Consider the following 26,380-nt stretch of genomic DNA (forward strand, 5'->3'; position numbering starts at 1 on the left):
CGTGGGTCTGCTTTTCTCAGTGGTTCTGCAGCTCTCCTGGGGCCCTTCCCAGCCGTGTCCCCGTGCAGCCTTCTTGAACCTTGGGCTTCTTCAACAGCCCCAGCGTTCAACTGAGTAACCCGTGTTTGCTCTCAGGTATTGGTGGGGGTGGTGGGCAGGCTAACAGGCCTGAGGACTTAGGACACGGGCTCCGCCTCAAGAGCTTAGGTGAGGAGCACGATCTGGCCACTGAAAACTCAGTACCCCCAGCTGTCTGGCCAGGACCAAGGCAGGGATTGTCAGAGGACTTCCTGGGAACCAGAGCAGAGCAGACCAAACACTGCTCAGTTGTACCAAGGTCAGAAGTGAGATCCATTCTGAATGGAGGTGGCAGGGCCTCCCTGGGGCAGGGCAGGGTAGGGAAGCTTTTGGTCCTGAGGTTGCCTCTTCGAGCAAGTCCCCATCACCCCCCTCCCCAAGCCTAGGCACCCTTGGCTCTCCTATCTCAGAGTTTGGGAGGAGGGATAGTAAAGTGGGAAGATGCCCAGGCTCATTTACCCCTCCTAGGATGAATTCCCGCCATTCCCTGAGATGTGTCCCCTAGATCCCACAGGTCTAGCTGTCTGACTTTGGAAGCCATTTTTTTTTGACCCACTGTCCAGGGAGCCCAACATCCATCTTCAGGCCTCAGGCTTTACTCTCTTCATGGTTGTACTCCTGGCCTCTGGCCTCTGGAAACGCTGTCCTTCCCCAACCCACGGGCCCTGCAGTCTTCTGGACAAACCCTTGCCAAGGCAGATGGGGTGTTCATGGCATTCAGAGACCTTCACTCCCTTCCCTTGTGTTCTTGGCCAATACCTGGGGATTCATCTCACCCATGACAGGCCCATGACAGGGGTAGACTTCTGGTCATCTCAGTGCTCACCTGGCCTCCCCCTCACTTCTGCTCCCAGCCCGTGTTGCAGAACCCTAAAGCCTGCCAGCCCAGGCCCTGCTCCAATCAGGCTCCAAGCAGTTCCCACTGCCCCAGGCCCTCGCAGGCTGGACGCCAGCAGAACTGTAATCTGCACTGGACGAAGGTGGTGGCTGGATGGTGGTCACACTCCAGTTCTGTGGTTGATACAAATGACATGGGTTATCTGTCCTCAAAGACCTCAACACTGTGCTCAGGCCCCCATCCAAATGAAACACTGCCCACTCCCTCCCGTGCAGCAGGCAGTTCTAAATCAATGATGCTTTTGCCTTGGACTGAATCGTGTCCTTCCAAAATTCGTACACTGAAGCCCCAACCCCTCCTTCCGTGTGTTGTATTTGTAGGTAGAACCTTTAAGGAGGTGATTAAGGTTAAGTAAGGTTGGAAGAGTGGGGCCCTGACCTGACAGAACTGGTGTCCTTGTATGAAGGGGAAGAGACTCCAGAGTTCTCTCTCTCCGCTATGTGAGGACACAGCGAGGTATCCATCTATAAGACACAAAGAGATGTCTTATAAATCACCAGGAACTAAATCAGTTGACACCTTTATCTGGGACTTCTAACTTGCAGAACTGCGAGAAAATATATTTCTGTTGTTTAAGCCCCTCAGTCTATGGTTTTTCGTTACAGCGGCCCAGGCCAGGCTGATATGATGTTCTTTCCCACTTGTCTTAGTTTGGGTTCCCTTAGAAGCAGAACCTGAGACAAGTGCCCTGCTGGAGAACTCTGGGAGACAGCGTAGAACACAACTCAGAGCTTTCCCACCTGAGTGGCAAAGAATCTGGGATACTGATGCTCCAGGCCTCCTGTGCAATTGCCTGAGGCTGGCTCCCAGGAGATTGCCCCTCTGGCACTTCTGGCCTGTCCTCCCATCTGCACAGAAAAAGCCAGCAGTTAGGCTTTTGTTGTAGGATGTTGCAAGCAGGTACCGGAACTGGACTGTAAGTCCGAAGGGATATGGGCAAGCCACCAACAGCCTCCACTCCTAGCCCTTTAGAGAAGGAGCATCTCCAGGAAGTTCTCTGCCTTCCTGCCACCGGTTTCCCGACAGAACCCAGCTGCTGTGTTCTGCATCCTACCCTGGGGACCTGGCGACCTTTGGGGCTGCGTGTAGCTCAGGCAGGACCCACTGTGGACAGGCTTCCCTGACTCAAGCAGAGCTAGGCAGCAGCTTTGACCAGCCCTCCTCCTGACTTCTGCAAAATGCCCTTCTCCCCAGCTGTACCTATATTGGCAGGGCCCTTCTTCTTCCAGAAAGAAAATTCTCCCAGAAAAACGGGAAGTGCCATGCATTTGGGGAAAAGAGAGTCTTTTCAATAAATGACATTGAGTCCACTGGATATTCAGATGAAAAAATTAAACTTGGCCTCTGCCTCACACCATACACAAAAATTAATTCTAGGTGGATTCTGGATCCAAATGTGAAAGCTAAAACAATAAAGCTTCATGCCCTTGAAGATGGACTAGAAGACTTTGGCCAGAGTAACCTCTAAGGTCTGTTTTCCCACTGCATGGTCAATTTTATTTTATTATTATTTTTTAAAGAGTTTATTTTTTTAAGGAATCTCTGCACCCAACGTGGGGCTCAAATTCACAACCCCGAGATCAAGAGTTACACGCTTTACTGACTGAGTTGCCAGGGGCCCCTGCGTGATCAATTTTAGAATGAGGTAAGCATTGAACATCCTTGAGGTGGTTCGAATGGACCCCCAGATATCTTTTCTCTTCCCTGGGATAACTTCTCTAAATAAGAAAAAGTTCAGGGGCGCCTGGGTGGCTCAGTCAGTTAAGAGTCCGACTCTTGGTTTTGGCTCAGGTCATGATCTCATGGTTCGTGAGTTTGACCCTCACATTGGGCTCTGCCAGGCTCTGCACTGACCATGTGGAGCCCGTCTGGGATTCTCTCTCTCCTTCTCTCTACACCCCTCCCCCGCTCTCTCTCTCTCTCTCTCTCTCTCAAAATAAATAAATAAACTTAAAAAAGAAAGTTCATACATCACAGTGTCTTTCTCATGGGCTCTTCACAGACCGTGTTTCTCTGAAGTCTCTAGCCCCTAACCTAGGGTGGCCCCTCCTGCCTCCCTACTCACGCCTTTGCACCTATACTCTTGACCTTCCTTCCTCTGCTACCATTCGGTGGCAGTAATAACACCCAGTGGAAGGAAATGGGCCACCTCCTTGAGGCCACCATGCTTGAAGACTGGTGTTCACAAGAAGACCCCCAACGCGTGGGTCCTGATGTGTGCGCAGCATTGACTATCCCTGTGGACTCATTCTCCTGTCGTTTCCTGAACATTCTCTCTCTCTTCACTCTCATTATGAGATTTACAATTTCTTAAAGTAATCTCTACACCCAATGTGGGGCTCATCACAACCCAAGATCAAGAGTCTCATGCCCTTCCAACTGATACAGCCAGGCACCCCTCATTATGAGATTTTTAATGACCAGAACTTCTCAACTGAATGTAGTCTAAGTTATCAATCATTTATTTATGGTTGTTTTTTGGTAGGTTTTTTTTTTTTTTTTTTTGAGAGAGAGAGAAACATGAAAGGGGGAGGAGCACAAGGAGAGAGAGAGAGAGAGAGAGAGAGAGAGAGAATCTTAAGCAGCCTCCACACTCAGCATGGAGCCTGACTCAGGGTTTGATCCCAGGAAACGTGAGATCATGATCTGAGTCAAAATCTAGAGTCCTGTGCTTGGGGCACATGGATGGCTCAGTCAGTTAAGCATCTAACTCTTGATTTCAGCTCAGGTCATGATCTCATGGTTCGAGGGATCAAGCCCTGGATGGGGCTCTGCAATGACAGTGCAGAGCCTGCTTGAGGTTCTCTCTCTCTGCTCCTCCCCATCTCTCAAAATAAACATTAAAAAAAAAGAGTTGGACACTCAACCAACTAAGCCACCTAGGTGCCCCCGCTTCTTGTATCCTTTTAAGAAATCTTTACCTACCCCCAAATCAAGAAGATATTTTTGTGCATGGTATGAGCGAGGAGTCCCGTTTAATTGTTTTTGTATGGATGCTCAGTTGGCTCAGCTCCATTTATTGAAATGACCAACTGTTACCCACTGCACCACAGTGGGTGCATGAATCAAATGAATTTATCATGAATCAAATGTCCATATATGTATAGGTCTGTTCTGGATTCTCTATTCTGATCCACTGGTCTTTTTGTTTATATTTACACCAACATCACCCTATCTTAATTACGTTAGATTTATAGTAACTTTTGATATCTAGTATGGCAAATTGTCCAGCTTAGTTCTTCATGATTATCTTGGCCACACTTGGTCCTTTGCATTTCCATACTGTTATAATCAATTCATTAATTTCTATTTCAAAAACCTGCTGAATTTTCCTTGGCATTGCATCTGTAAGTTTGTAGAGCAGTTAATGGAGAATTAATGTCTTTGATATACTGAGTATTCCAATCTATGGATATTGTATATCCCGTCACTTATTTCTTTTAAAACTCCTCTTAATATTTTATAGGCCTCTGTCTTACACATCTTTCATTTATTCCTCGGTATTTGATTACTTTATGCTATTATAAATAATATTTTCTTAATTTCACTGTTTGTTGTGTGTATGCAATTGATTTTTGAATAATAACCTTATACCCAGCAACCTTGCTTAACTCACATATAGTAATACTTTATCCATAGATTTTCTTGGATTTTCTTAGCTACAAAGGACAGTTTTACTTCTTCATTTCCAGTCCTTATTTCTTTTTCTTACCTAAATGCACTGGTTGGGCCCTTAATTCACTGTTGAATAAAAGGAGTAATAGTGGACATCTTTGTTTTGTTCCTGACCTCAAAAGGCAAACTTGGACTTTTCATCATTAATATCATGTTTGGTTTTATAGATATCCTTTTATTCCTAATTTTCTTTAAAATTTTTTTTAATTATTTAAATCATTTAATTTAATCAAATGCTTTTCTGCATATCTTGAGATCATCACATGATTTTCTCCATTATTTTGTTAACGTGCTGAATTGCATTCATTGTATGTGTGATGTTAAGCCATCGCATTAACTGTCTACTTATGCGTTTGACGTGAACTCCCATCCTTTACCCAGGAGATATCATTTGTTAATAGGTAGTCCCTCCCCTGTTTCCCTCAATCTCTCTCTCTCTTTCGATCTCAATCTCAATCTCTCTCTCCTTTCATCTCTCCTCCTCCCTCTCTCTCTTTCAATCTCAATCTCAATCTCTCTCCTTTCATCTCCCTCCCTCCCTCTCTCTCTTTCAGTCTCAGTCTCAATCTCCCTCCTTTCATCTCTCTCTCCCCCCTCTCTCTTTCAGTCTCAATCTCAATCTGTCTCTCCTTTCATTGCTCTCTCTCTCTACTGCTCTTCCCAGAAGGCACTCATTGGCCCTCACCTCCCCCCTTTCTCAGGAAGATAGGCTTCTGGGAAACAAAATGCCAAGCCCTGCAAACCGCCGGGGTACATCACCCTGCCACGCTACCTTCTGGGAGCAGGGCTGCAAACACAAAAGAACACATGTAAATTAATGTCTCCCTAAGTCATTCTACCTCAATTCTAACCTGTCTCCCCCTAGCTGGACTCCTGGCTTTGGGTCCCCTTTACTGGAATTGCAGAAGGGCACTCGTGGGCCGTCTTTCCAGAAGACCCTGCCTCCACTTACTTCCCAAAGGGAAAGGGGCCCAAATCTCCCTGCCTTGCCAAGCAGGGGGCTTGCAGGGGAGCGGAGTGGCAGCCCTGGGCAGATGGTGTGGTTCTGGGTTTAGAGCTGCAAGGACTGCCAAGGGGGTTCTGGCTGCACAGACACCCCCCCCCCCCCCACTGGAGACAGAATGGAAGAGATCTCCCGACTCAAAAGATACAGAAAAGGCTTCGCACCAGGACAATAACACAGACAAGGCCATTTTCGGGGCACATTCTTTAGGTAATTTTATTCCTTGAGAGAGCAGGAGCCAAGTGTTTAAAACGGGAAGGAAAAATGCTTCAGGAGGTCTGTTGTTCCTTGGGGCCCAGCAACCTGCCATCTTGTTTCTTCAAAGCCTCTCCTTCCCCATCCATCCCCTGCCAGCCTGGGAACGAAAGCGGCTTCTGATGTACCCCCGGCTGTGCAGTGCACCCCTCAGGCGGGCGGACAGGGCTGCCAGGGCTCCCGGCGGAGCTGGGGGAAGCTCCTGAGCCACTGGGAGAGGGGAAGCGTGGACGCATCTCCGTGGCAGGGCTGCGAAGGGCCGTGTATCTGGCACTGTGGCCAAGGGACGCTCCACAGTCTGGCAGCCATCCCGTGAGTCCAGGAAAGCACCCCCCTGGCCTGGGTCCCTGTCCCTGATGGCCCTCTTGGGGTTCCACTCACCTGGGAGCCTGGCTCCCCTCCACGCTTCCGCCCACTCACCCAGAATCCGAGTTTACCTTCAGGTGGGTGGAGGAGGGCCCGGCCACTCTGGGGCTGGCGTGGACTCAAGCTTCGGCTTCTGTGGTGAAAGCTGGTTTGTCTGGGGCTGCTCCCTAGGCCCTTCTGGGAGCCAGGCCCAGAAGGCCACCTTGCCAAGACAAACTGTGGCCACCGGGTGGAATGTGGTGGGGTGGCTGCCGAGGAGGCCCAAACTTGGCAGGCCTCTCAACGGTGCCCCGGCCCGTTCCGCAGCACGGAGCCCAACGGGGTCGGGCCGGGCCGGGAGCAGTTACCGAGACCACCGGGCACCTCGCTGCCCTCTTGTTGAGTGAGGCAGGGACGCCCCCCTCTCTTGGTCTCACCCGAAGACCGAAAGCTCATAATGAAGCCTCAAGGTTGACAGAAGTCCTTCACACCTGCTTCCTTGGGGGAGCAGTTCAGGAGCAGAAGTTGAGGAAAGAGGGGGTCACAGGGAGCTGTCTGGGCCCGTGTGTGTATGTGCAGAATGAGGCCTGTCAGAGCGGGAGGAAGAACCCCAGCAAGGCCTCGAATTCCTTCAGCAAAACCCAGACTGGGGGGGGGGGCTACCCTGCCATCAGAGCCCCCCGTTTACTCAGCACTTGCCGTAAGCCTAGTCCCTTGGGTGGGATCCCCTGAAACAGAGCTAAAGTGGGGACGTGGGTGCTGGTGAAAGGGCTCTCTGGAAGAAAAGCAGTGAAGGGAGCAGAAGAGGGCAGGGGAAAGAGCTAAGAATGTGGTCTCAGCAGGAGTCTGACACGATCCCAATGGGGACCTCTGGAGCTTGAAGGCCACCACGTTGGACCCTCTCGGTGGCAACGAGATAGCTCTGATGGCTCCGTGCCAGTCAGTCGCCGGCTACAGGCTGCCAAAGCATGTGACCCCAGTGTCAAGAGGCTCCCGTTTGGCTAAGAGCAGTACTCGAGAGAAGCTACGAGCTGTCAGTAGCCGACACGCCCTGCAGTCGAGGGATGGGTGCGCCGGCTGGTGAGAAGGTTCTGGATGCGACGCTGAGGGCCTCCACCATCCCCATCGCCAGCACCTGGAGAACAGGGGCTAGGCCTTCAGAGCACCACTACTCCGGTGACAAGGACTCCCCTTCTGTCTCAAGAGGGGGAGCGTCCTGGGCTGTTGACAAACAGGACGGTCAGATGACGCCCACAGCACTCTGTAGCAGAGCAGGACCCACGGCTAGTGGGGCCGTTGACTCAAGAGCAGCCACTCATTAAGAGGTGATGGGTAGTGTCTACACCGGCCCTGCTGACCCAGGGCCCCAGGTTGTTGGGACAGATGCCTGTGCAAGCCGCCCATCCTCTTGGGCCTGTCCTTTCCCCTCCCCACCCAGGTCAGGCCCAGTTTCCTTTCCCCACCTCCCAGATCAGGTGACCTTCAGTGGGTCCCGAGAGGAGGGGAAGGGCTGGCACTCTTGCTATCCCTCTAGTCTCTTGCCAAGACGTCATCTTGGCATCAAGGCCTGCTTCCCTTTTCATGCTCAAGAGCCAATTTCCAAAACAAAACAAAAAACACTGAACCTGCTCTGTTTCTCCCTCCGAACCGCTAAATCTAAAATGCATATAGAAAGGTCACTTTGTCCTGAAGTCAACTTTAGCTCACGTTAAGAGAGCCGCTCCCGCAGCACCTGGCTGGCTCAGTCGGTGGGGCACGCTGGATCTGGGGTTGTGGGTTCAAGCCCCACGTTGGGTGTAGAGATTACTCAAAAATAAAATCTTCATGGGGCACCTGGATGGCTCAGTCAGTTAAGCGTCTGACTTCGGCTCAGGTCATGATCTCACGGTTGGTGGGTTCGAGCCCCGTTTCAGGCTATGCATGGACAGGGCAGATCCTGCTTGGGATGCCCTCCCTCCCTCCCTCTCTCTCTCTCTCTCTGCCCCTCCCCAACTTGTGCTTTCTCTCTCTCAAAATAAATAAATAAATAAATGTAAATAAATACATAAAATCTGTAGGAAAAAAAAAGCCACTCCTGCTTTCTTTTGATTAATGTTTGCATAATGTATCTTTTTCAAACTTTAAAAAAAAATTTTTTAATGTTTATTTTTGAGAGAGAGAGACACACACAGGGCAAGTGGGGGAGGGCGAGAGAGAGGGAGATACAGAATCAGAAGCAGGCTCCAGGGGTCTGAGCTGTCAGCACAGAGCCCAAGGCGGGGCTCGAACCCACAAACTGTGAGATCATGACCTGAGCCAAAGTTGGACGCTTAACCGACTGAGCCCCCCAGGCATCCCTCTTTTTCAGCCTTTTACTTTCAAGGTGCGTGTATCTTTATATTGGAAGTGAGATTATTATAGTCTAGAGTTGAGTCCCGTCTTGTAAACCACTCAGCCAATAAGCTGGGCTCTTAAGTGCACTTTTCATTATGTATCTTCAGCTTTGACGAATAAAAACCATCTCTTCTTGTTTTGGGAAAAAGATGATGCTGGCGGTGGGGAGCAGGGAGATGGGACCTGTGGCACTGAATTCCTCCCGGTGATCTGAGATTGAAAATATGAGAGGCTTGGGGTGCCAAACCTGGGCGGTTCAGGCAGTTAAGTGTCTGACCTCGGCTCAGGTCATGATCTCACCGTTTGTGAGTTGGGAGCCCCGCATCGGGCTCACTGCCGACACTGCAGAACCGGTTCCAGATCTGTCTCCCTCTGCCCCTCCCCCATGCTTTCTCTTTCTCTCTCTCAAAAATAAATAAGCATTTTATTAAAAGAAAATATGAGGGGTGGAAACAGCTCTAGAAACAGAGACAATACAACAGCCCACACTAAGGCACAGCTTGCCTAACGGAAGGCTATATGGATGTCTTTGTGTTGAATCTACACGTTAGTAATTGCCCCTTACAAGCTCTCCTCTGAACTGCAGGGCGGGGGGCACGCCTGGAAACTACATTTTGTGGGTTTCTTTGCAAGCTAGGGCACAGTTAGATTTTTCTGAACATTTTATTTCTTTAAGTAATCTCTACGCCCAACATGGGGCTGGAACTCACGACCCCGAGATCAAGGGTTGCATGCTCCACTGACTGAGCCAGCCGGGCGCCCCAGTTACAGTTAGATTTTGCCAGTGGATTTTGTAGGTTGGAGATTAGAAAGTGGAAGGAAGGAAGAAATTATTCTGCGTCAGCCTCGAGCCATGACAAGTGATCATGGCAAAGTGGCTGCAAACGGTAAGTGGCCTGACTTTCAGGTAAAACTCCTTTCTCTCTTTTTCTCATCCAGCTCTTCCAAAACCTTTATAGCCAATGCCCAGCATTAAATTTTCCTCTGCTTAAAATACCTAAGCGGGCTATTTCCCTCACAAGACTGACACATAATTTGCCCTTCAGTCTGAAGGAAACGAATCAAATCTTGTCATTTACCAACACCCTCCAAAGAGGGCTGGTGGAGCAAATTCTAATGTCCCCCGCTGTTCTGTCTTCCTCGTCTTGTCTCTCCTTGGAGCTCTCGGTCCCTACCCCACACTTGGGCCGCCTCCCATCTAACCTCCAACAACCTTCCCATCTGTTGCATCCTTGACCTTTTGAGTCCCTGCCGAACTGCGCTGCCATATTTCACACCCACGTATGTAATCCCGTCTGTGCTCCCACAGCACGGCCCGCACCGTGCCAAACTGTCCCCTCTCTTGACGGTGAGCCCCAGGAGGCTGGGAGGGAACTGTTTATCCTTGACGCCTTGCATGCATGCTTGAGTCTGAGCACTGCAATGGTTCCTGCTGCAGAAGCTGATTGATGGAGGAGTTGCTCTGGCAAGCCCCAGGTTCAAGAACCCGGGCGGGATCCTCTTTCCACACCATTTCTCCAGAAGTCATCTGATGAGAGCCTGCCAGCGTGTGTGGACTAGGATCGGGGAGGGGAAGCCCAGGCCTGGCCCAGGGGCGGGACCTGGGACACAGAGACCGCAGGAAGGCTGCCTGAGGTACCAAGTAGCTTTAATGAGCCTCAGCACCTCTCCCCCCACTCTGTCCCTCCCGCTTTCAGTTCTGGACAGGTCCAGCCTGCCCAAGGCTCTGGGGCTGTTCACCTGGAGGTGTTAATTCTTCTGCCCCCTCAGGCGCTCCAGACGCCTCCGAAGGTCTGGGGGCACTTTGGCCCCGGAGGCGAGCAGTTCTCGAAGTCTTTGTTTGGGAGTCTTGGTGAGGTGGAAATTGCAGGGCACTGGGCCCTCTTCAAAGGTGACCCGGCAGCTCCTCGTCACTGAGTGATAGCCCTCAGCACTGGCGGTCACCATATAGTCCCCTGGGGTCAGCAGGCGCCAGTAATCCCCGCCCCATGCTGACAAGAGTGAAGGTCACGATCAGGATCCAGTGATCCTCAGCTTCTGACCCTGCCTAAAGGCCTCCCACACCTCCGCCATCCCCTCCCCGACACACCTGTCGTTACATCGTGGTTAATCCCGTCCACAGAAATGACAGCATCGGCAATCCCGAGTTCTGTGTCCTTGTCCCGCACAACTCCTGCAATGCCCACTCGCACCTGTGCGGGAAAAGGCTATCAAAACCCTTTTCTTTCTGCATGAGGTGTGACCTTCACCTCATTTTCCAGCTCTGTTCACGGCAGACTTGAAGATGGCATGTCTATGTTCCTAGGTGGCAATACCCTGGTAAAAGTAACTCCTGATGGGGGCACCTGGGTGGCTCGGTCGGTTAAGCGTCCAATTTTGGCTCAGGTCACGTTCTCAGTTTGTGCGTTCGAGCCCCACATCGGGCTCTCTGCTCTGAACACAGAGCCCACTTTGGATCCTCTGTCCCCCTGTCTTTCTGCCTTTCCACTGCTCACGTGCATGCTCTCTCTCTCAAAAATAAATATATGTTTAAAAAAAAAAAAATGGGGGGTGCCTGGGTGGTTCAGTCGGTTAAGCGTCCGACTTCAGCTCAGGTCACCATCTCACGGTCCGTGAGGTCAAGCCCTGCGTCAGGCTCTGGGCTGATGGCTCAGAGCCTGGAGCCTGCTTCCGATTCTGTGTTTCCCTCTCTCTCTGTCCCTCCCCCGTTCATGCTCTGTCTCTCTCTGTCTCAAAAATAAATAAACGTTAAAAAAATAAAATAAAATAAAATGAAATAAAATAAAATAAAAATTAAAAAATAATAAAAATAAAATAAAATAAAATAAAATAAACTCCTGATGGATAAAATGCATCTGGACTGGGAGAACTACAAACACCTGGTAGGAAGGCTCATCTTTGGGTTTCCCCAAGTTCAGCGACCCTTGACATAGGGCTTGTCATTTTGGAACCTTTGGAAACCATACTCACAGAGCCATCACAAGGGATATAGTTCCTGTGGGATGTGACGCGTCTATGCCAGGACACCCCCTGCACTTGAATAATAGGTCTTTTCTGAGAACAGCTCTCCCAAGACAGCTCTGGGACAGCTCCGTGGACCCGGGTCTATACTGCTGTGCGGTCTACACCTCCCAGCTAATGATGTCTGATGCTGCCCTGCCGGCAGACAGTGCTTTCAGTGCTCTAACCCTCCAGGTCAATCTGATACCAAGTGTGACCCAAGGCCTCTGTGAGTCAGCACGTCCGGTCGGACCCTGGAAGGCCCCGCCCTGGTGGGAGCTGCAACCCTACACGGACAGCAGACCACGGCAGGCCAGGGTCAGGGGGGATTCGGATCCAACCTGCTCCAGGTAGGTGAGGAGGGCATCTTTGTTGTTCTCCCACTCCTGGGGCAGCTCGTTCTCGTGAGGAAACTTGTCACAGGACAGCTCCACGGTGACCTCAAAGCAGTTGGTGTGCAGGTAGCTGAAGTCATTCATACCTAGGGTGGCCATGGATACTGGAGCCTAAGTGGGGGAAGGGAGCCCTGCCCGCCTGGTAGCCCTCCTCTGTGAGACACTTCCCGGAGGGATGGTCAACACCGCTGCTCTACGCGGACCGAGCAGACTGTCTCACGGGGACAGGGTTCTGGGGCCAGGGCTAACTCTACCCTGAGGCACATACTCCCAGGGACTGTGTGCCAGTCAGCGCCGTTGATGATGTTGCCGTGCAAGGAGAAGTCTTGGCTGTGGCAGGGTCGGCGGTCTGGGTCCTGCATGGCCCGGTTAGTGCCAGCATAGACGGTGCTGAGCCAGCGGAATACGGCATCATCCGGGGTGGGCGTGAGTTCACGGGCAGCCCACGGGGTCCGAGTCATGTCGAACGGGTAGGACACCACGAGCTCACCCCCGTGGAGGTTGGCGCTCAGCACAAAGGGGATCCGCTCCATCCACTCGATCACTGCCCGCGTTTCGGGGGCCACCTAGACAGGGTCAGGTGGGGTGACGTGGGAGACAGAGACAAGAGCCCCCCCCCAACGACCCTCCGCCACTTCCCCAGAATACTCACGGTGGCGTTGGGCAGGGTGTAGTAAGTGGGCAGTGGCAGGTGATGGTTGGGGACGGTGTCAGGCACTAGCCCGTCATCCTCTGCTTCCCACAGCGGTGTGTTGAGGTCAGCAAAATTATGGTTAAGGTCAATGCCCTGCTGGTTCCAGCGGCCCTCTGCCCAGCCTACCAGCTCCGAGCCCTGCCAGGGAAGGGGCCTGTTCAAGCCAAGCAGGCATCAGGGCAGAAGGAGCGGGGTGGCCCTCATGCCAGGCGGCCTACCCGGCGAAAGGCAGTCTCATAACCATCAGGGTTCATGGAGGGCAGCAGGTGAATACGTGTCTCGGTGAGCAGCCGGGTCACCCGCGGGTCCCCTCGCAGGAACTCACGGCACAGGTACTGCATCAGAAGCAGGAGCAACTCCCGCCCCAGGGCCTCATTCCCATGCATGCCGGCCACATAGCGCACCTCAGGCTCTCCTGGGAACACAGGGGCTCCACGTGGGCTCGCGCCCACAACCCTTCCCTGTGCCTACCTCTCCCTGCCCAGAACCTGCCAGTACCCAGCTCATGTTGGCCAGGGTGGTCCGACATTTCCATCACGTACAGCTTCAGGCCCTGGTGGCTCTTCCCAATGCTGTAGATGCGGGTGACGTTGGGGCACTGCTCGTTCACCTGCTTCATCAGCTGGGGGGGTGGGCGGGGGCAGAGTATAGCACGGCATGGGGCACGGGAGGATTAGACCCAAGGGTCAGACCACATGAGGCCATGGAAGGGCTCACAAAAACCAGCGGTGGCCCACACAGATGGGGCACCATGGCACCGAATAGGACCAGAGCAATAGCAGACCAGAAGGAAGGGTTAGGATGAGGGAAATAACCACAGCAAAGGAAACTGGGGCAGAGTTTAGGGGTCAACGGGCGAGAAGGGTGAGACAGTAGGGGGAGTGGGGACATGAGGACAGTCATAGCAGGTTATGCCCTGGTGGGAAGGGGACCTGAGCTAGGCAGCTCCTCCCTCCTGGGTCATAGGAGTTCATGTCTGACCTTCCTCATGGCCTTGTAATTGTGATGCCGGAAGTCCAAAGGATCAGAGGATCCCAGTGCAGGGGCCTTAGGGAATAGGTCGTTAGGATCTGGTGGAGAATGAATTCATGGTCAAGGGGGAGTCCACGGCGGAGGTTTTTACCCTGCTCATCCAGCCCTTGTCCGACTGCCCACCTGAGACAGGGCAGGCCAGAATCTCTGCCCGGAGGCAGGAATCGCCTCCCTGGAGCCAGGTCTGGGGCAGCAGGCGAATGAAGCGGGCCACTTGGGGCTCAGGCAGGAGGTTCAGCACCGGTGTCTCTGGGTCTGAATTGGCAGGAAATACCTGGGGGCATCGAGTCCTTTAATGGGACTGCTCAAACCCCAGCAGCCTGGCCCGGAAACAGAGAAGGAGCTCAGGCCTCCGAGCTCACCACCAAACCCACCCTGGCGGGCTTGCCTGGAGACCTGCACTCTCTGTCAAACACAGACCACCCGCCCACCCCTCCTACCTCCTGCCAACGGGCCGCTCTAGGCAACCACGCTTTCTGGCTGGGTCGCAGCTTATTAGACCAATATGGCCCCATCGCTCAGGAACAGCCAGTCCTAAAGCTGACCAGGCCCCACACTGTAACCTGGTATAAAAAGGGGTCCGTGAGATGGGAAAGCCAGAGCGGCGGGGAGGTGAGAAGTGGCGTAAGGATCTGAGGCCCATCGACCAGAAAGGGTGTTCCAGCAGGAAGCTATAGCATGAAGCGGACCCACCCCGTGGAGAAAGTATCTGGGGAGGAGGTAGGCATATTCCAAAGCAGCTTGGCCCCAAGGCTGCCTGGTGCGTGCCACGCATCTTGACAACAACCCCCTTTCTCCTGGGATGCTGAGTGGGCGTCTGTTCCTTGACCTCAGAGGAGCCCCAGCCCAGCCTAGTACCCTACAGTGGGGCCCAGCCCCCATGGGACCACTCACCGCATCCATCCCACTGCTACGGTTCCTGCTCCCCCACCACGTCCGGCTGTCATTGCTGAACTGGACCTTGTATGATGTGACCCAGTCGTACCTGGCAGGAGAGGTCGGGAGAGATCCTCCATGGCCTCAGGACTCCCACCCCAACCCTCCCAAGTCTGCCCGTGACTTCCTGGACTGGGCTAGCCTGCCTCACCTCCAGACAGAGTTCCTGCCCTGTGTGATAATGCCCGAGAAGCGGGTGGGGTGCCTGGCATCCACCTGAAGCCACGGCTCAGCATCCTGAGGCTCAGCACACCAGGCCCCATCATAGAGATCACCATCCTCCAGGCCTGACTGTGGGCACAGGACATGGCCATCAGACCCAGGTGAACAGTATAGGGTGGGCCAGGATGGTGCCTGCGGAGGTGCAGGGAAGAAGTTCCTAGGGGTTGCCCTAATTGGACCCAGGACTGCTGACCTGGATGTTGAGTCGTCCCCGGTGTGGTCCAAGACCAAAGGACTGGCTGCTGGATGCCTCGAGCTGGCTATCTGAAACTCGCAGGGACTCCAGGCCCAAAGGGGGGCAGCCTGGGGCAGGGACAGAGCAGTGAAACAGGACCAGAGAGAGAGAGAGAGAGAGAGAGAGTGGTCAGGGCAGGTAGGAAGCCGAGCCTACAATTGCCCATGTGCTGGGCGAGCTGGGGCCATGCCCATGAGGCCAAAGGTGATGTCAGTATGTGGCCCATGGGCTGCAAGTTTGGGCAGGGCCCCCCGGAAGGGCAGTACCTGGTTCCTTCTCCTCTGGGAGGTCAAGGGCTCCCGCAGGGGTGGTGATCACTGGAGGCCCGGTAGTCACCAGTGGTCTGGGTCTAGTTAGCTTCTTTCTTTTCTTTATAATGACCTTTTTCTTCTTGACGAAGCGAATCCGGACGTGCTGTTCCAAGGTTCCTGGGGACCAGGGAGGCACATCAGGGCAGATGGAGTGGTCTGCCAGCCCAAGAAGCGTGCAAGCCCCTAGCAGCACCCCCACCCCCGACCTCAAGTATCTAAAGACCTTAGCATGGACTTGAAGTCTGACCCCCACCTGCCTCTCCCGGCACGTTCTTGGCTTCGTCTCCTTCTTGACGTGACTACGTGTTTGGCCAGCCTCATCGCTGACCCTCCCCAACGGAGAGCTACACCCAGCCACTGGGAACTATTTGGTTGCTCCAAAGAGCTGAGTTTAGTTCTTTATCTCCAGGCCTTTGCCTGGGCTGACCCTCTCCATCGCACCGTCCCCCACCCCTGATCTCATTGCCTAACTCCCATTCTTTGAATTTCAGCCCAGGAGCCTTCCTCAGCTCCAGACTTAGCCTCATGCTCCAAAGCCTCGGTGCTGCCTTTATCGCTGCATCTGCCCTCTGGGCTGAGATGTTCCGTCCTCAGATTCATGTTTGTCTGGGTGCTCAGGCTTTCCAGGGCTGGCCTGTGTCCTGCTCGCCCTCAGCACGGGGCCTGGAACACGGTAGATGCCACTAGCTCCCCACGCACCCACGCAGGTTCTACAGGTACCTCCAGAACGGGCTGTACATTTTCCTATCTGGTGACCCATGCCTTTCCACATACTGTTTCTTCTTCGCTGCTCTCTCTTTTTGGCTCTTCCTAATTCAGAGATATCCACCCTTCAGGACCCAGTTTCATTTGCCTCCTCTGAGAAGCCCTCCTGGGGGCCATCCCTTTGACTTCCTCCTCTACCTACTCACTTCGGAAGTCAGGAAGTCGGGCAGCCTGCCTCTCCCCTTCCCCTGGTGGTGCCCCTATCCTCCAGGCAGCCTCAGCAAAAAGCACTCTCCCTGCCTTGCTCTCCTCCTTTCCTTCCAGCCCCTGCCCTTAAGCTCTCTCTGTCCTAAGTCTAATTCTGCACCATTTAGTCTCGGTGCTTTTGTCTGTCCCTCTTTCTCCCCTTCTGCTGGCCCCGGTCTCAGTTTTCTCATCTGTGAAAAGGGAAGGTTTGGGGCTGAAAGAGGCAACATCCTACTGGCTCCAGTCCCAGGACCGCTGACTTGGTCTGGCCGGGAACTAGGGCTGCTGAGTCAGCAGCCGTAACAAGGGGCAGGGAGGAAGGAAGGGAGGAGAGTGTGTGTGTGTGTGTGTGTGTGTGCGCGCGCGCGCGCGCGCGCGCTGGGGAAGGGTCGGCACACAAGCTCCAGGCAGGGAGTGTGTGAGCGTGTGTGTGTGTGTGTGTATGTGTGTGTGTGTGTGTGTGTTGGGGAAGGGTCGGCACACAGTGGACGGGAGAGTAGGGTGACCGACTAGCCCGAGAAGCGGGCCACCGGTCCGGGCGCTCACCGTTATTCTTCCCCGAGGGCTGCTGTGCCGGGTTGCTACTCGGGGCCAGGGTCGAGACCGGGGCCTTGGTGGTAGCGGGCGGCGCGAGGCCCAGCCCGGAGGCGCTGGGCGTCCCCAGACCCAGATCGACGGCAGGCGCGAAGGTGGCCAAGGCGAGCAGGAGACCCCACATGGCTGAGTCCAAAGGTGCGGATGCGCGGGGCCTGCTGCGGTCGGTGGGTTTGTCTCTTCCTGCCGGGCGCTCGGGAGCCCCCCGCCCCTTCCTGCCGCCGCCGCACGCCCCCTGCGCCTCCGGCCCGCCCACCGCACGCCCGCGGGCCTGGGACCCGGGAGGGGAGGGGTGGGCAGGGCAGGGCCCGGGCGGTGCTCCAGCGACAGACCCCGGAGCGGCTGCCGCGGGTCTCCGCACCCGCCGACCCTGCCCCGCCCCCTCCGGCCGTCCCGAGCTCACCCGCCCGGCTGGTGCGCTGCCCTCTGGGGTTTGTACAGCCCCTCGGCACCCCTGATCCCACTTAATCCTGTGAGGCTCCCGCCCCACAGTGGGCACCTACTTGGCGTCACACACCGTGCCAGGCGCTTTGCACGTGGCCTCCCGATCAAACCTTATTTTACAAACTGGTAAACTGAGGCTCAGAGCGCCCAACTGACTTGGCCAAGGCAGCAAAGCTGAGAACTTTGGGGAGGAAACTGCTACCCGAGAGGAAAATCCACCCAGAATCAGAGGCCCCCTGCCAGGGTGGATGGGACAGAAAGACGGGGGGTGGGGGGTGGGGGGACTAAGGCGCGGGGTGGGGCGGGGGCGGAGCGGGGGTGGGGGGAGGACTAGCCCTCCAGGAATCTTTCCGAAAGACCACTCAAGGGGCCCAACCAGAGGCGGTGCTTCCCACCGCCATCCCCTTCTCCGGCCCCGCCTCTCTTCTCTCTTCCTTCCCCCTGCCCTCCCCTACTCCTTTGCTCACCCGGCTGCCACGTTCTGGGTTTACATAATCCGAGGAGAGGAGCGGGAGCCGATACCCAGCGGGCTGGGGCCGTGGGTGGAGGGGCCGAGGCCTGATGCGCGCGCGTCCGAGCCTCCCTGCTGCCTTCCCCACCGCCACCTCAGTGTCCTCCCGGGGGCCAGCAGCCCGGGGTCTCTTGCTGGCTGGTTGCCCCGGATCCCGGGATTCCAGAGCGCAGGCCCTTTCCCATTCCCGCTCCCCAGCCCCCTCTGATTCCCCCACACCAGATCGCCTCCCAGAAGGAAGGAAATGCGTCCCCTGTGCTCCTCTGGGCAGTGTTTTGTCTTTGCAAGGAGCCCGCCTGGGAGATACTGCCATCCCCACCTAAGAAGGGATGCCCAGAGGTGGCCAGGAATCCTCTGGAGTGCGTGCCGCCCTGAGCAAATATTTTTTGCAGGGCCTCTATCTATATAAACACTTTGTATCACCCCCAAACCATTCTGGCGGCCCAGTCTCCCATGATCCCTCCCAAGAAATACCCCACTGTACCCCTGGAACTGACCCAGCACCAACGCAGAAGCGAGTCCTGGAGCGCCTCAAGGCATCTGCCCCAACCCAAGCATTCCAGGTAGAGAGTCCCCAGAACGGGAGTAACCGGGTCAGAGCCCGCGCGAACTCACTTCTGCCTTGGAGCGTCCCGCCTGGAAAACACTGCTGGGTCCCAGGCACCAAAGGGGTATTAGAAAAACTCAAGGAAAGGCGCCAAAGCCAAGGGTTCCTGAGGCACGGGGCTGGCCAGATCAGGGGCAGAAAGACAGTACTATACGCTGAGGCTTCTTTGCCGTGGGAGGTCAGGACAGGCTCCCGTGGAGCTAGAAGCAGGTCTGAACAGGTCCTGAGGGCTGCTCCCTCTTCCTCCAAAGCCCAATCTGGCCACTTCTCTGTCTCTGACCCCAGCCTCACCCAAGTTTGATAGACGGGTGTGAGGGGCCACCCAACTAGGACATCTCAGCCTTCTGAGGCTCCCACCCACAGTTAAATCGGGTCAAGTTCTGGGGCATCTGGGTGGTGCAGTGGGTGAAGCGTCAAACTGTTGGTTTGGCTTAGGTCATGACCTCATGGTTAGGGAGTTCAAGCCCCACCTCGGGACTGGTAGTGAATGCTTGGGATTCTCTCTCCCTCTCTCTGCCCCTCCCCCACTGTGTTCGTTCTCTCTCTCTCTCTCTCTCTCTCTCTCTCTCTCTCTCTCCCTGTCTCTCTCCCTCCCTCCCTCCTTCCCTTAAAATAAAAAAAAACAAAATTTGGTCAACTTGCTCCTGCCTTAAGTCCCTAGGGGTTTCACCGGCCAGGCCCTCATGACAAGGCTCTTCCCTACCCACACCTTTCCCCTCTCATCACCCTGGGCTCCTCTGGCTCATATTCCTCCAGCCACACTGGCATTCTAGCATTCCCGCCAACACATCAGGCCCATCCAGCCTCAGGGCCTTTGCACTGGTTCACCAAATTTGCATCCTCATGCTACAGATTGCTTTTCAGTGTCACCTGTTTCCAAAAGCCTTTGCTGACCATTCTGATGAAAGCAAGCCCCATCCTCCACACCCACTCTATCCTCTCACCCTGTTTTATTATTGTCTTCAAGGCAACTCAACATTTTGAGATTATCTTGTTTTGTTATGTGTTCACTGTGTGGGTCCCCACCCCCCAGCAAAGATAAGCCACACTCCAGAAGAGCTTCTTGTACCCATACGTTCAAAGCTGCACCTCAGGACCTAGAACAGCACCTGGTCCCTAGTCAGTGCTCAAAAAGTATCTGTGTAGGGGCGCCTGGGTGGCTCAGTTGGTTGGGTGCCCAACTTCGGCTCAGGTCACGATCTTGTGGTTTGTGGGTTCGAGCCCCGTGTGGGGCTCTGGGCTGACAGCTCGCTCAGAGCCTGGGGATCTGCTTTGGAATCTGTGTCTCCCTCTCTCTCTGACGCTCCCCTACTCATGCTCTCTCTCTCTCTCTCTCTCTCTCTCTCTCTCTCAAAAATAAATACTAAAAAAAAAGTATCTGTGTATATATTCAAGGTTTAGAGAGACCTTGACCAAGCAGGGCTGAGGGGAGCTGACTCTCCCCAACAGCGCAAGGTTCTGTAGGAAGAGATGGCAGACCACGAACTGGGGGACATTCCCCCAAAGGGACTGGCTGGATGGGGCATGCTGACCACCCCTGGCTGATCCCTCAGAGGCTCGGATCTGTGGGATGTTGATACCTATTGTGCCCCTGTGCCCCCTCATCCTTATTTTCACCTCTTACCCCTTGCCTTTCTGCCCTGTAACAACCTTCAGGGCCCCTTCATGTCCCTCCATGCCCCCCTGAACCCCTCAGAACCTTCTATGCTCCTTCATTAGTTCCTCATCGCCTCGCACCTGCTCCCAGCTCGGCTGTTGCCTTCGGCCCTTGCCACTCGGTTACCTGGAAGCAGGTTCTGGAGGCGCAGCTCCGAGGTTTGCACCGAGGTGCTCCACTCCTGCCGGCTTCCCCAGGGTGGTCAGGTGGCTGGAGGTGGAGAGGAGAGCTGACTTTGGTACCGCGTAGGCTTAATTTCACACCCGCCTCTGCTGTATTATTTTGTGTGGGTATCCTTGGACAGTCCCTCGCTCCCTGAGCCTCTGTTTCTTCATCTGTAAAATGGGGACAAGAATATCTTAATCTCAGGGTTTTGTGATGAAGCGAGATAATGTGCGGTTCCCAGGGGCTCCTAAACTAACCAGATGAACTAAGGGTGGGAAAACAGCTTAATACAGCCCTCTTATTCCCCCATGCATGGATGGAATAAATCAAGAAAAGAAAGGAGGCCATGTGTCTGGCTACAACAAGTAGAGAAGTAGTAGAATCTACTGCCTGCCTGGGCCTCCTAATCTTCTGTCCCTGATGCGGGGGCAGAACTCACTCTGTACTAAGTACTCTCCCTGTGATGGAGGTGAGCCTTGATGGAGACTGCCCCCCGCCCCCCGCCATGGCACCTACATGCACTAGGAGCCATCTCCCCACCTACCCGTCGTTTGCTCACCACCTCCCCCAGCTCTCTCTCTCTCTCTCTCTCTCTTTTGTACATCCGTGTCTCTGAGAGCCCTCCTTCTCAAAATGTGGCAGAGGACCAACAGGACCGCCATCCCCTGGGAGCTTGTTAGAAATGCAGAATGCCAACCCCAGACCTGCTGCATCAGAATCTGCATTTTAACGAGATCCCCAGAGGAGTCAACCCCAGGAGGCTCATGTGCACATTAAAGGCTGAGAAGCACTAGATGGAGATTTAGAGCACCTCCATCTAAAATGCATGAGATTCACAACTTTCAAGTTGGATGGTGTTTGAGGCTGTCACCGGAAATCCTATCTCAAGCTACAAGAGCACATCCAGGTAACGTTTGGAAATTGGGATTTCGTTCATCCCGGGAGGGTATGTTCCTGACCTCTACAATATGACCCTCCATTAATTTTCTTTATTTTGAACTAAATCATTTTGACCAAAATACTACAGAATATAGTTTTAAAGGTAAATCACATTTTAGGCTTGCAATAGAAGACTCTTTTCTATGCTTCTCCATTTCTCCTTGTATTTATCTCTATGCTTCTATTGTTACCTCTTAATTTTTCTAGGTCTAGATGTTATCTGTAGATTTCCTGCTGTGGAATTAAGGATTTCGCTTTTCCTACCACCCTCCCCCACACATACGTTCAAGGACACTAACACACTTCTTCCATCCTCCCAAAGAGCTAAATCACCGGGATGGATATTCAGGGCTTACATTGTGGCCATGTAAATATTACTGTTCAGCTTTTTGTGTTCCCTGGAGTTAGTGATTACTTTGTTTTATCATCTGCTTGGTTTTCTGGGCACCAATGGATAATTTAATCCCCAAGCAACCAGCGGAACTGAACATTTATTTTTAACATGTCTAAAAACCGCAGATAATCAATCTCATTTTCTTCTGGAGACATCCCTCCTGGAGCATCTTGCTTTTGAGTCCGGGCTGGGTTGTTTGCTTTCTTCACTGGGAAGCACAGCTGACATCCTGAGCCTTTCTCATCATTGCTTTCCTGTACTTAGCCTCATTTCTTTAGTCTCATATTGTCCTTGCGGTTTAATACCTGATTTTGCTGAAGCACATCCTCCGGCAGCTTTCTAGGAAAGAGTGTATGCAAGGTCAAATTTTTGAGAACTTGCATGGCTTACAATGTCTTTATTCTATTCTCATATATGATAATCATTTGGACAGATACCTGGGTTTAGGTTGGAAATAATCTTCCCTCCGAATTTTGCAGGCATTGCTTTATTACTCTGGGAAGAACCAAAGCAAGAACCACCAATGAATGGTCCCAAGGGCCAGCAGCATTGGTTCTATGCCACTGTTGAGCCCATCACTTCCAAAGATGTCGCATTGGCTCTATGCACTGTTGAGCCCATCACTTCCAAAGATGTCAAGTCCACCAGGCTTGAGTCTTTGGACAGGGCCCACTGGAGGCAGATATGAGATACGCCACCTGATTCTTTTTTTTAATGTTTATTTATTTGTTTTAGTGGAGAGAGAGAGAGAGCGAGAAGGTGGATACACATGCATGCAAGCGGGGGAGGGGCAGAGAGAGAGAGAGAGAGGGAGCGTAAGAATCCCAAGCAGGCTCCACTCTGTCAGTGCAAAGCCTGTGGCAGGACTCGATTCCACGAACCGTGAGATCATGACCTGAGACCATGCGGAGAATCTGGATGCTTAACCAACTGAGCCACCAACCAGGAGCCCCTGGTGCCTGATTCTTGCTGTCTCCTCTCCTCGGGGCTCTATGGTCACTGTCCCCTTCTTCCCCCACCCCATTCAGTTTTCCTTCAAAGTATGGTATATGCGCAAGGATTCTGTTCCTAGTTATGATCCGCTTCCACTCTTGCCTCTCAAGTCACTAAACTGAGATGCGGTGGAACTTCTGTAACCACCACCCACTTACAGATTATCATGGGAATAGGGTTTTGGTTTTTTTTCCAGATGATCAATCTCTTCCTTATCTGTCCATTTTCCTTAATTTCATTCTCAGAGGGTAACTTCAACCTCCAGTTTGGGGGTTCCTATGATGTGGCCCTCTTACATTCATGTTATCTATGCCATTTCTGGAATCCCAGTATCTGGAACACTTCCCACAAGCCACAGGGCTGAGAAACAGCCCCCTCCTGCCCCACCCCTTAGCAGTCTGGTGGGAGCCCCGCCCCAGAAAGCCTCAGGGAACTTCCTGGGAGAGCCTATCTCTGCACTCCAGGGCTACCACCCTGAAAATTCCCCTACGGGGGCCCACAGGTATCACCCAGCTCTCAGGGGAGAGAGAGCTGCCGACAGGAAGACTGAATGATTGTCCCTGGACACACAGCTCTGGGAACCCGCAGGAGAAAGAAAGCAGTCCTTCCTCTCGTGCTCAGCTGCCCATGTGATGATGAGGTTAGAATGCCTTCCTGGTAACTCAGATCCCCACGGCGTGGTGGGGGGGGGGGGGCGCCCTAGGGCAGAGAATTCCCAAAGGCAAGGGGATGAGTCTTCATTCTCAGAAATCACTGACTCCCTTCTGGCTAAGCTTATGAGGCCCAAACCAGCAGCAGCCCCCCTCTCTGCCCCAGGGCCCCACCTGGCAATAGGTCACAATGCCCCAGCTGCCCCGTCCCAGAATAGCTGACTGAAAAGAGAGGTGAGGAGGGTTTGGTGGGTGGGTGTGTGGGGAGGGGGAGATTCCCACCGAGCTCACCCTTGAGTGTCTGCCAGGGCCCCACTCCCTCCCACACACCCACTCCCCACACTCCCTCCCACATCAGTCCTTCCTGTCACCTCCACCTCCCTCCATGACCCAGCTCTGCTTACCCAGGCCCAAAGCCCTTGCTTATCCTATCCCAGTCCCTCCCAGGGGCCTGGGTGCGGGGGAGGGGTCGTGTAGTCCAGTGGGTCCACGTACATCCCCCTGGGGCCCTAACCTGGCCCAGCTCCTCGACACCGTCCTAGGGCTGGGGGCACTGGGGCTGACGATTCGGACAGTCTTTTCCACGGCTGGCCCAGCCTTGCTGCTGCTGCTCATGGTCAGTTTCCTGGCCTTCGACCTGCTCCACTGGTAAGTGTGCTGCAGCCTGGCAGGCGGGTAAGTGGTCACCTTCTAGAAGCCCAGAGGCCACCTGCTCTCTCCACAGGCCCGCAGACGCCCCCCGGCCACAGCACACACTTCTCACGGAAGGCCGGAGTCAGGGGGCCGGTGAGGGTCCGGGACAGCGGGAGGCTGTCCTCCTACCTACGGCAGCGGTGGTCCCAGGAAGACTCAGCCCCCACGAGGCCCTGCTGCTGCTGCTTCTGGGCCTGGGGTTGTTCCTGGGAGCGCGCGGCGTGCCCGTGGCCCTGCTCGGCCTGGCTTTCTGCCTCCATCCTTGGATCTGAGTGCCCTCCAGAAATACACTGGCCATGCTGCTTCCCAGGTCTCCTTTCCTCCATCCTGGGCTGAGCACGCAGGAGCGTACATACCTCTGAGCTCAGGGGACCTCCGGACCCACAATATGGACAGTGGACACCTGGGTCTGAGTCTGAGGACAAGAAATAGAAGGTGAGATGGGCAGGGAGCGCAGGACAGGATGTGGCAGCCATTTCCGAGCTTGTGGGTTGGGGTTGGCCATTCTGGCCTCCTCTGTGGTTCCAGAGAATGGGCGTCCAGAAAGACGGACAAGAGAGCAGAGTGGGACTGGATATCAGGTAGCAGGGTAGGAACGGGGATCCCGAGGGGGCTTCCCACAGGAAAGCCTGGGAATCTACATCTGTGGGCTCACCCCATGCCCCTGCCAGGCTGGAGGGGCCATGGAGAGGCTGTGCAGCAGCTGGCTCCTCTCTTGGCTGGACTCCACCCCCTCCCGGGTCACAATGGGGATCCCCGGGGAGGCGGGGAGGAGGGGGAGGAATGACAGTGGGGGCTCGACTCTGGCTGCCAGGCGGTCCTGAGCACTGCAGGAAGCAACATGACTTAGGGGTTTCTGCCCAGAGGTAAGATCCACGCCCCAGCTCAAAGCCCCACCCCACCCACGCTGGTTCCCTCCCGACCCCTGGACCCCCACCTGCCTTGAGGTCCCAGGCATCTCCAGGGCTGCTTCTGCAGCTGGCCTGGCCCTCTCCCTAGGTGCACCAACCATGATGGCGCAGCCCCAAGTGGAGACAGATGCCATCGGGGCCGGCGAGGGGCCGCAGCAGGCAGTGCCCTGGTCGGCCTGGGTCACGCGGCAGGGCTGGGTGCGCTGGTGCCGGTACCACGTGCCTCGGAGCTGGGCCCAGTGGTGGACCACGTCGGGCTGGCGGCAACCGTTTCAGCGTGTGCTGAGGGGTCTGGAGGGGATCCTCTACCTGCTGCTGTCCCTGATGCTGTGCCACGCGCTCTTCACCACCGGCTCCCACCTGCTGAGCTCCTTGTGGCCTGTCGCGGCCGCAGCGTGGAGCCATCTGCTGCCAGCTGTCCTGCTGCTGGTGCTCAGCGCTCTCCCAGCCCTGCTCTTCACCGCCTCCTTCCTGCTGCTTTTCTCCACGCTGCTGAGCCTCGTGGGCCTTCTCACCTCCATGTCTCACCCAGACTTCGCTCAGGACTCGGACCAATAGAAGGGCAACCCCATCCTGCTGCCTGTGTCTGTTGAGCCCTGGCCTAGGGCCTGAGGCCCCGGGGCGGGGGGGGGGGGGAGGGCAGTGGCCTCAGCAGGCCCCGGACGACCAGTCCCTAGCGCTGCTCGGGCCATAGGTGATGTTGCTAGAGACCAGAGGGTAGACTGGCCTGACCTCCGGGCACCTCCCTCAAGCCCAGACTGCAGGTACTTGGTGTGAGGTGTCAGGGACTTTGAGAAGAAGGGACAGGGCAGAAGGCTTAGCCAGGGGCGGAGCTGGGCCAAGCCATCTAGAGCTCCCACCAGAGTGGAGTGACACCACCAGGGCTCCCTTAGCAACTGGCAGCATCTTTTTCTTCCGGGTGCTCAGCTGTCTCAGCTGCAGACTCCTTGAGAACTTCTAGCTTGGTATTCCTCACACTCACCCCCTCTTTCCACTTCCCCAGGCTTTAAAAAGGGCCCGCGGACAGAAAGCTGGCCGAGAAAGGGCTGGCCAGAACCCCCATGAGACCTCAGCGAACTCACTTCCCAGTCCTTTCTGCCCAGGCACTCCCCACTCCCTAGACCTCCTACCTTCTGCCTCAGTGCACATCTCTAAGCGGGCCAACTAGGGTAGTGAGGATCCCAAAGGGTTCCCCGCGCTAAGATTCCGAAGGTCTGTTATGGCAAAATGAACGAGAAGTCCCATTTCCCCACTTACACAATGTGTGGCCACGGCCAGTTAATTCTTTTGAACCTCAGGGGTGAGTGGGTCTCAACCCTGTCACGGGGCTGGTGTGAGTCAAAGGCAATACCTTGTGTATGAAGCGCTTCGCAAAGACCGGAAAACTGTAAGATTTTTGCATTGAACTATAAGAAAAAT

General features: G+C 54.5%; 3 protein-coding genes and 1 long non-coding RNA gene across 6 annotated transcripts; 2 read left to right on the top strand and 2 right to left on the bottom strand.

Moving 5' to 3' along the window:
• Positions 1 to 10,258: 10,258 nt before the first annotated feature.
• CPXM1 (carboxypeptidase X, M14 family member 1) lies at positions 10,259 to 17,699 on the bottom strand. Of its 3 annotated transcripts, XM_045445098.1 has the most exons (15): positions 17,501 to 17,699; positions 16,950 to 17,155; positions 15,408 to 15,569; positions 15,100 to 15,209; positions 14,836 to 14,975; positions 14,643 to 14,733; positions 13,872 to 14,022; positions 13,698 to 13,786; positions 13,215 to 13,338; positions 12,935 to 13,131; positions 12,675 to 12,854; positions 12,291 to 12,588; positions 11,969 to 12,108; positions 10,717 to 10,819; positions 10,259 to 10,618 (listed from the first exon to the last, which is right to left on the bottom strand). In XM_045445098.1, exons 2-15 carry the CDS (start codon positions 17,119 to 17,121, stop codon positions 10,377 to 10,379), a joined length of 2,199 nt encoding a protein of 732 aa, XP_045301054.1. In that variant the 5' UTR covers positions 17,122 to 17,155; positions 17,501 to 17,699; the 3' UTR covers positions 10,259 to 10,376. The 3 variants fall into 3 exon arrangements, with proteins under 3 accessions (XP_045301054.1, XP_045301053.1, XP_045301055.1); XM_045445097.1 differs by lacking the exon at positions 17,501 to 17,699 and having other exon boundaries at positions 16,950 to 17,237; XM_045445099.1 differs by lacking the exon at positions 17,501 to 17,699 and having other exon boundaries at positions 15,408 to 15,560; positions 16,950 to 17,210.
• Positions 17,700 to 21,473: 3,774 nt separating this feature from the next.
• LOC123580423 lies at positions 21,474 to 23,983 on the bottom strand. The gene is made up of 2 exons (XR_006703297.1): positions 23,872 to 23,983; positions 21,474 to 22,053 (listed from the first exon to the last, which is right to left on the bottom strand). It is a non-coding gene; the product is annotated as an uncharacterized LOC123580423 (long non-coding RNA).
• On the top strand, positions 23,459 to 25,532 carry CA3H20orf141 (chromosome A3 C20orf141 homolog). The gene is made up of 3 exons (XM_045445100.1): positions 23,459 to 24,005; positions 24,082 to 24,485; positions 25,050 to 25,532. Exons 1-2 carry the CDS (start codon positions 23,743 to 23,745, stop codon positions 24,320 to 24,322), a joined length of 504 nt encoding a protein of 167 aa, XP_045301056.1. The 5' UTR covers positions 23,459 to 23,742; the 3' UTR covers positions 24,323 to 24,485; positions 25,050 to 25,532.
• TMEM239 (transmembrane protein 239) lies at positions 24,819 to 25,532 on the top strand. Its single transcript, XM_045445101.1, has 2 exons — positions 24,819 to 24,901; positions 24,985 to 25,532. The coding sequence occupies exons 1-2, from the start codon at positions 24,834 to 24,836 to the stop codon at positions 25,517 to 25,519; spliced, it is 603 nt and encodes a 200-aa protein (XP_045301057.1). The 5' UTR covers positions 24,819 to 24,833; the 3' UTR covers positions 25,520 to 25,532.
• Positions 25,533 to 26,380: the final 848 nt, after the last annotated feature.

The sequence above is a fragment of the Leopardus geoffroyi genome, chromosome A3 (assembly GCF_018350155.1).
Source record: "Leopardus geoffroyi isolate Oge1 chromosome A3, O.geoffroyi_Oge1_pat1.0, whole genome shotgun sequence".
Lineage (NCBI taxonomy): Eukaryota > Metazoa > Chordata > Mammalia > Carnivora > Felidae > Leopardus > Leopardus geoffroyi.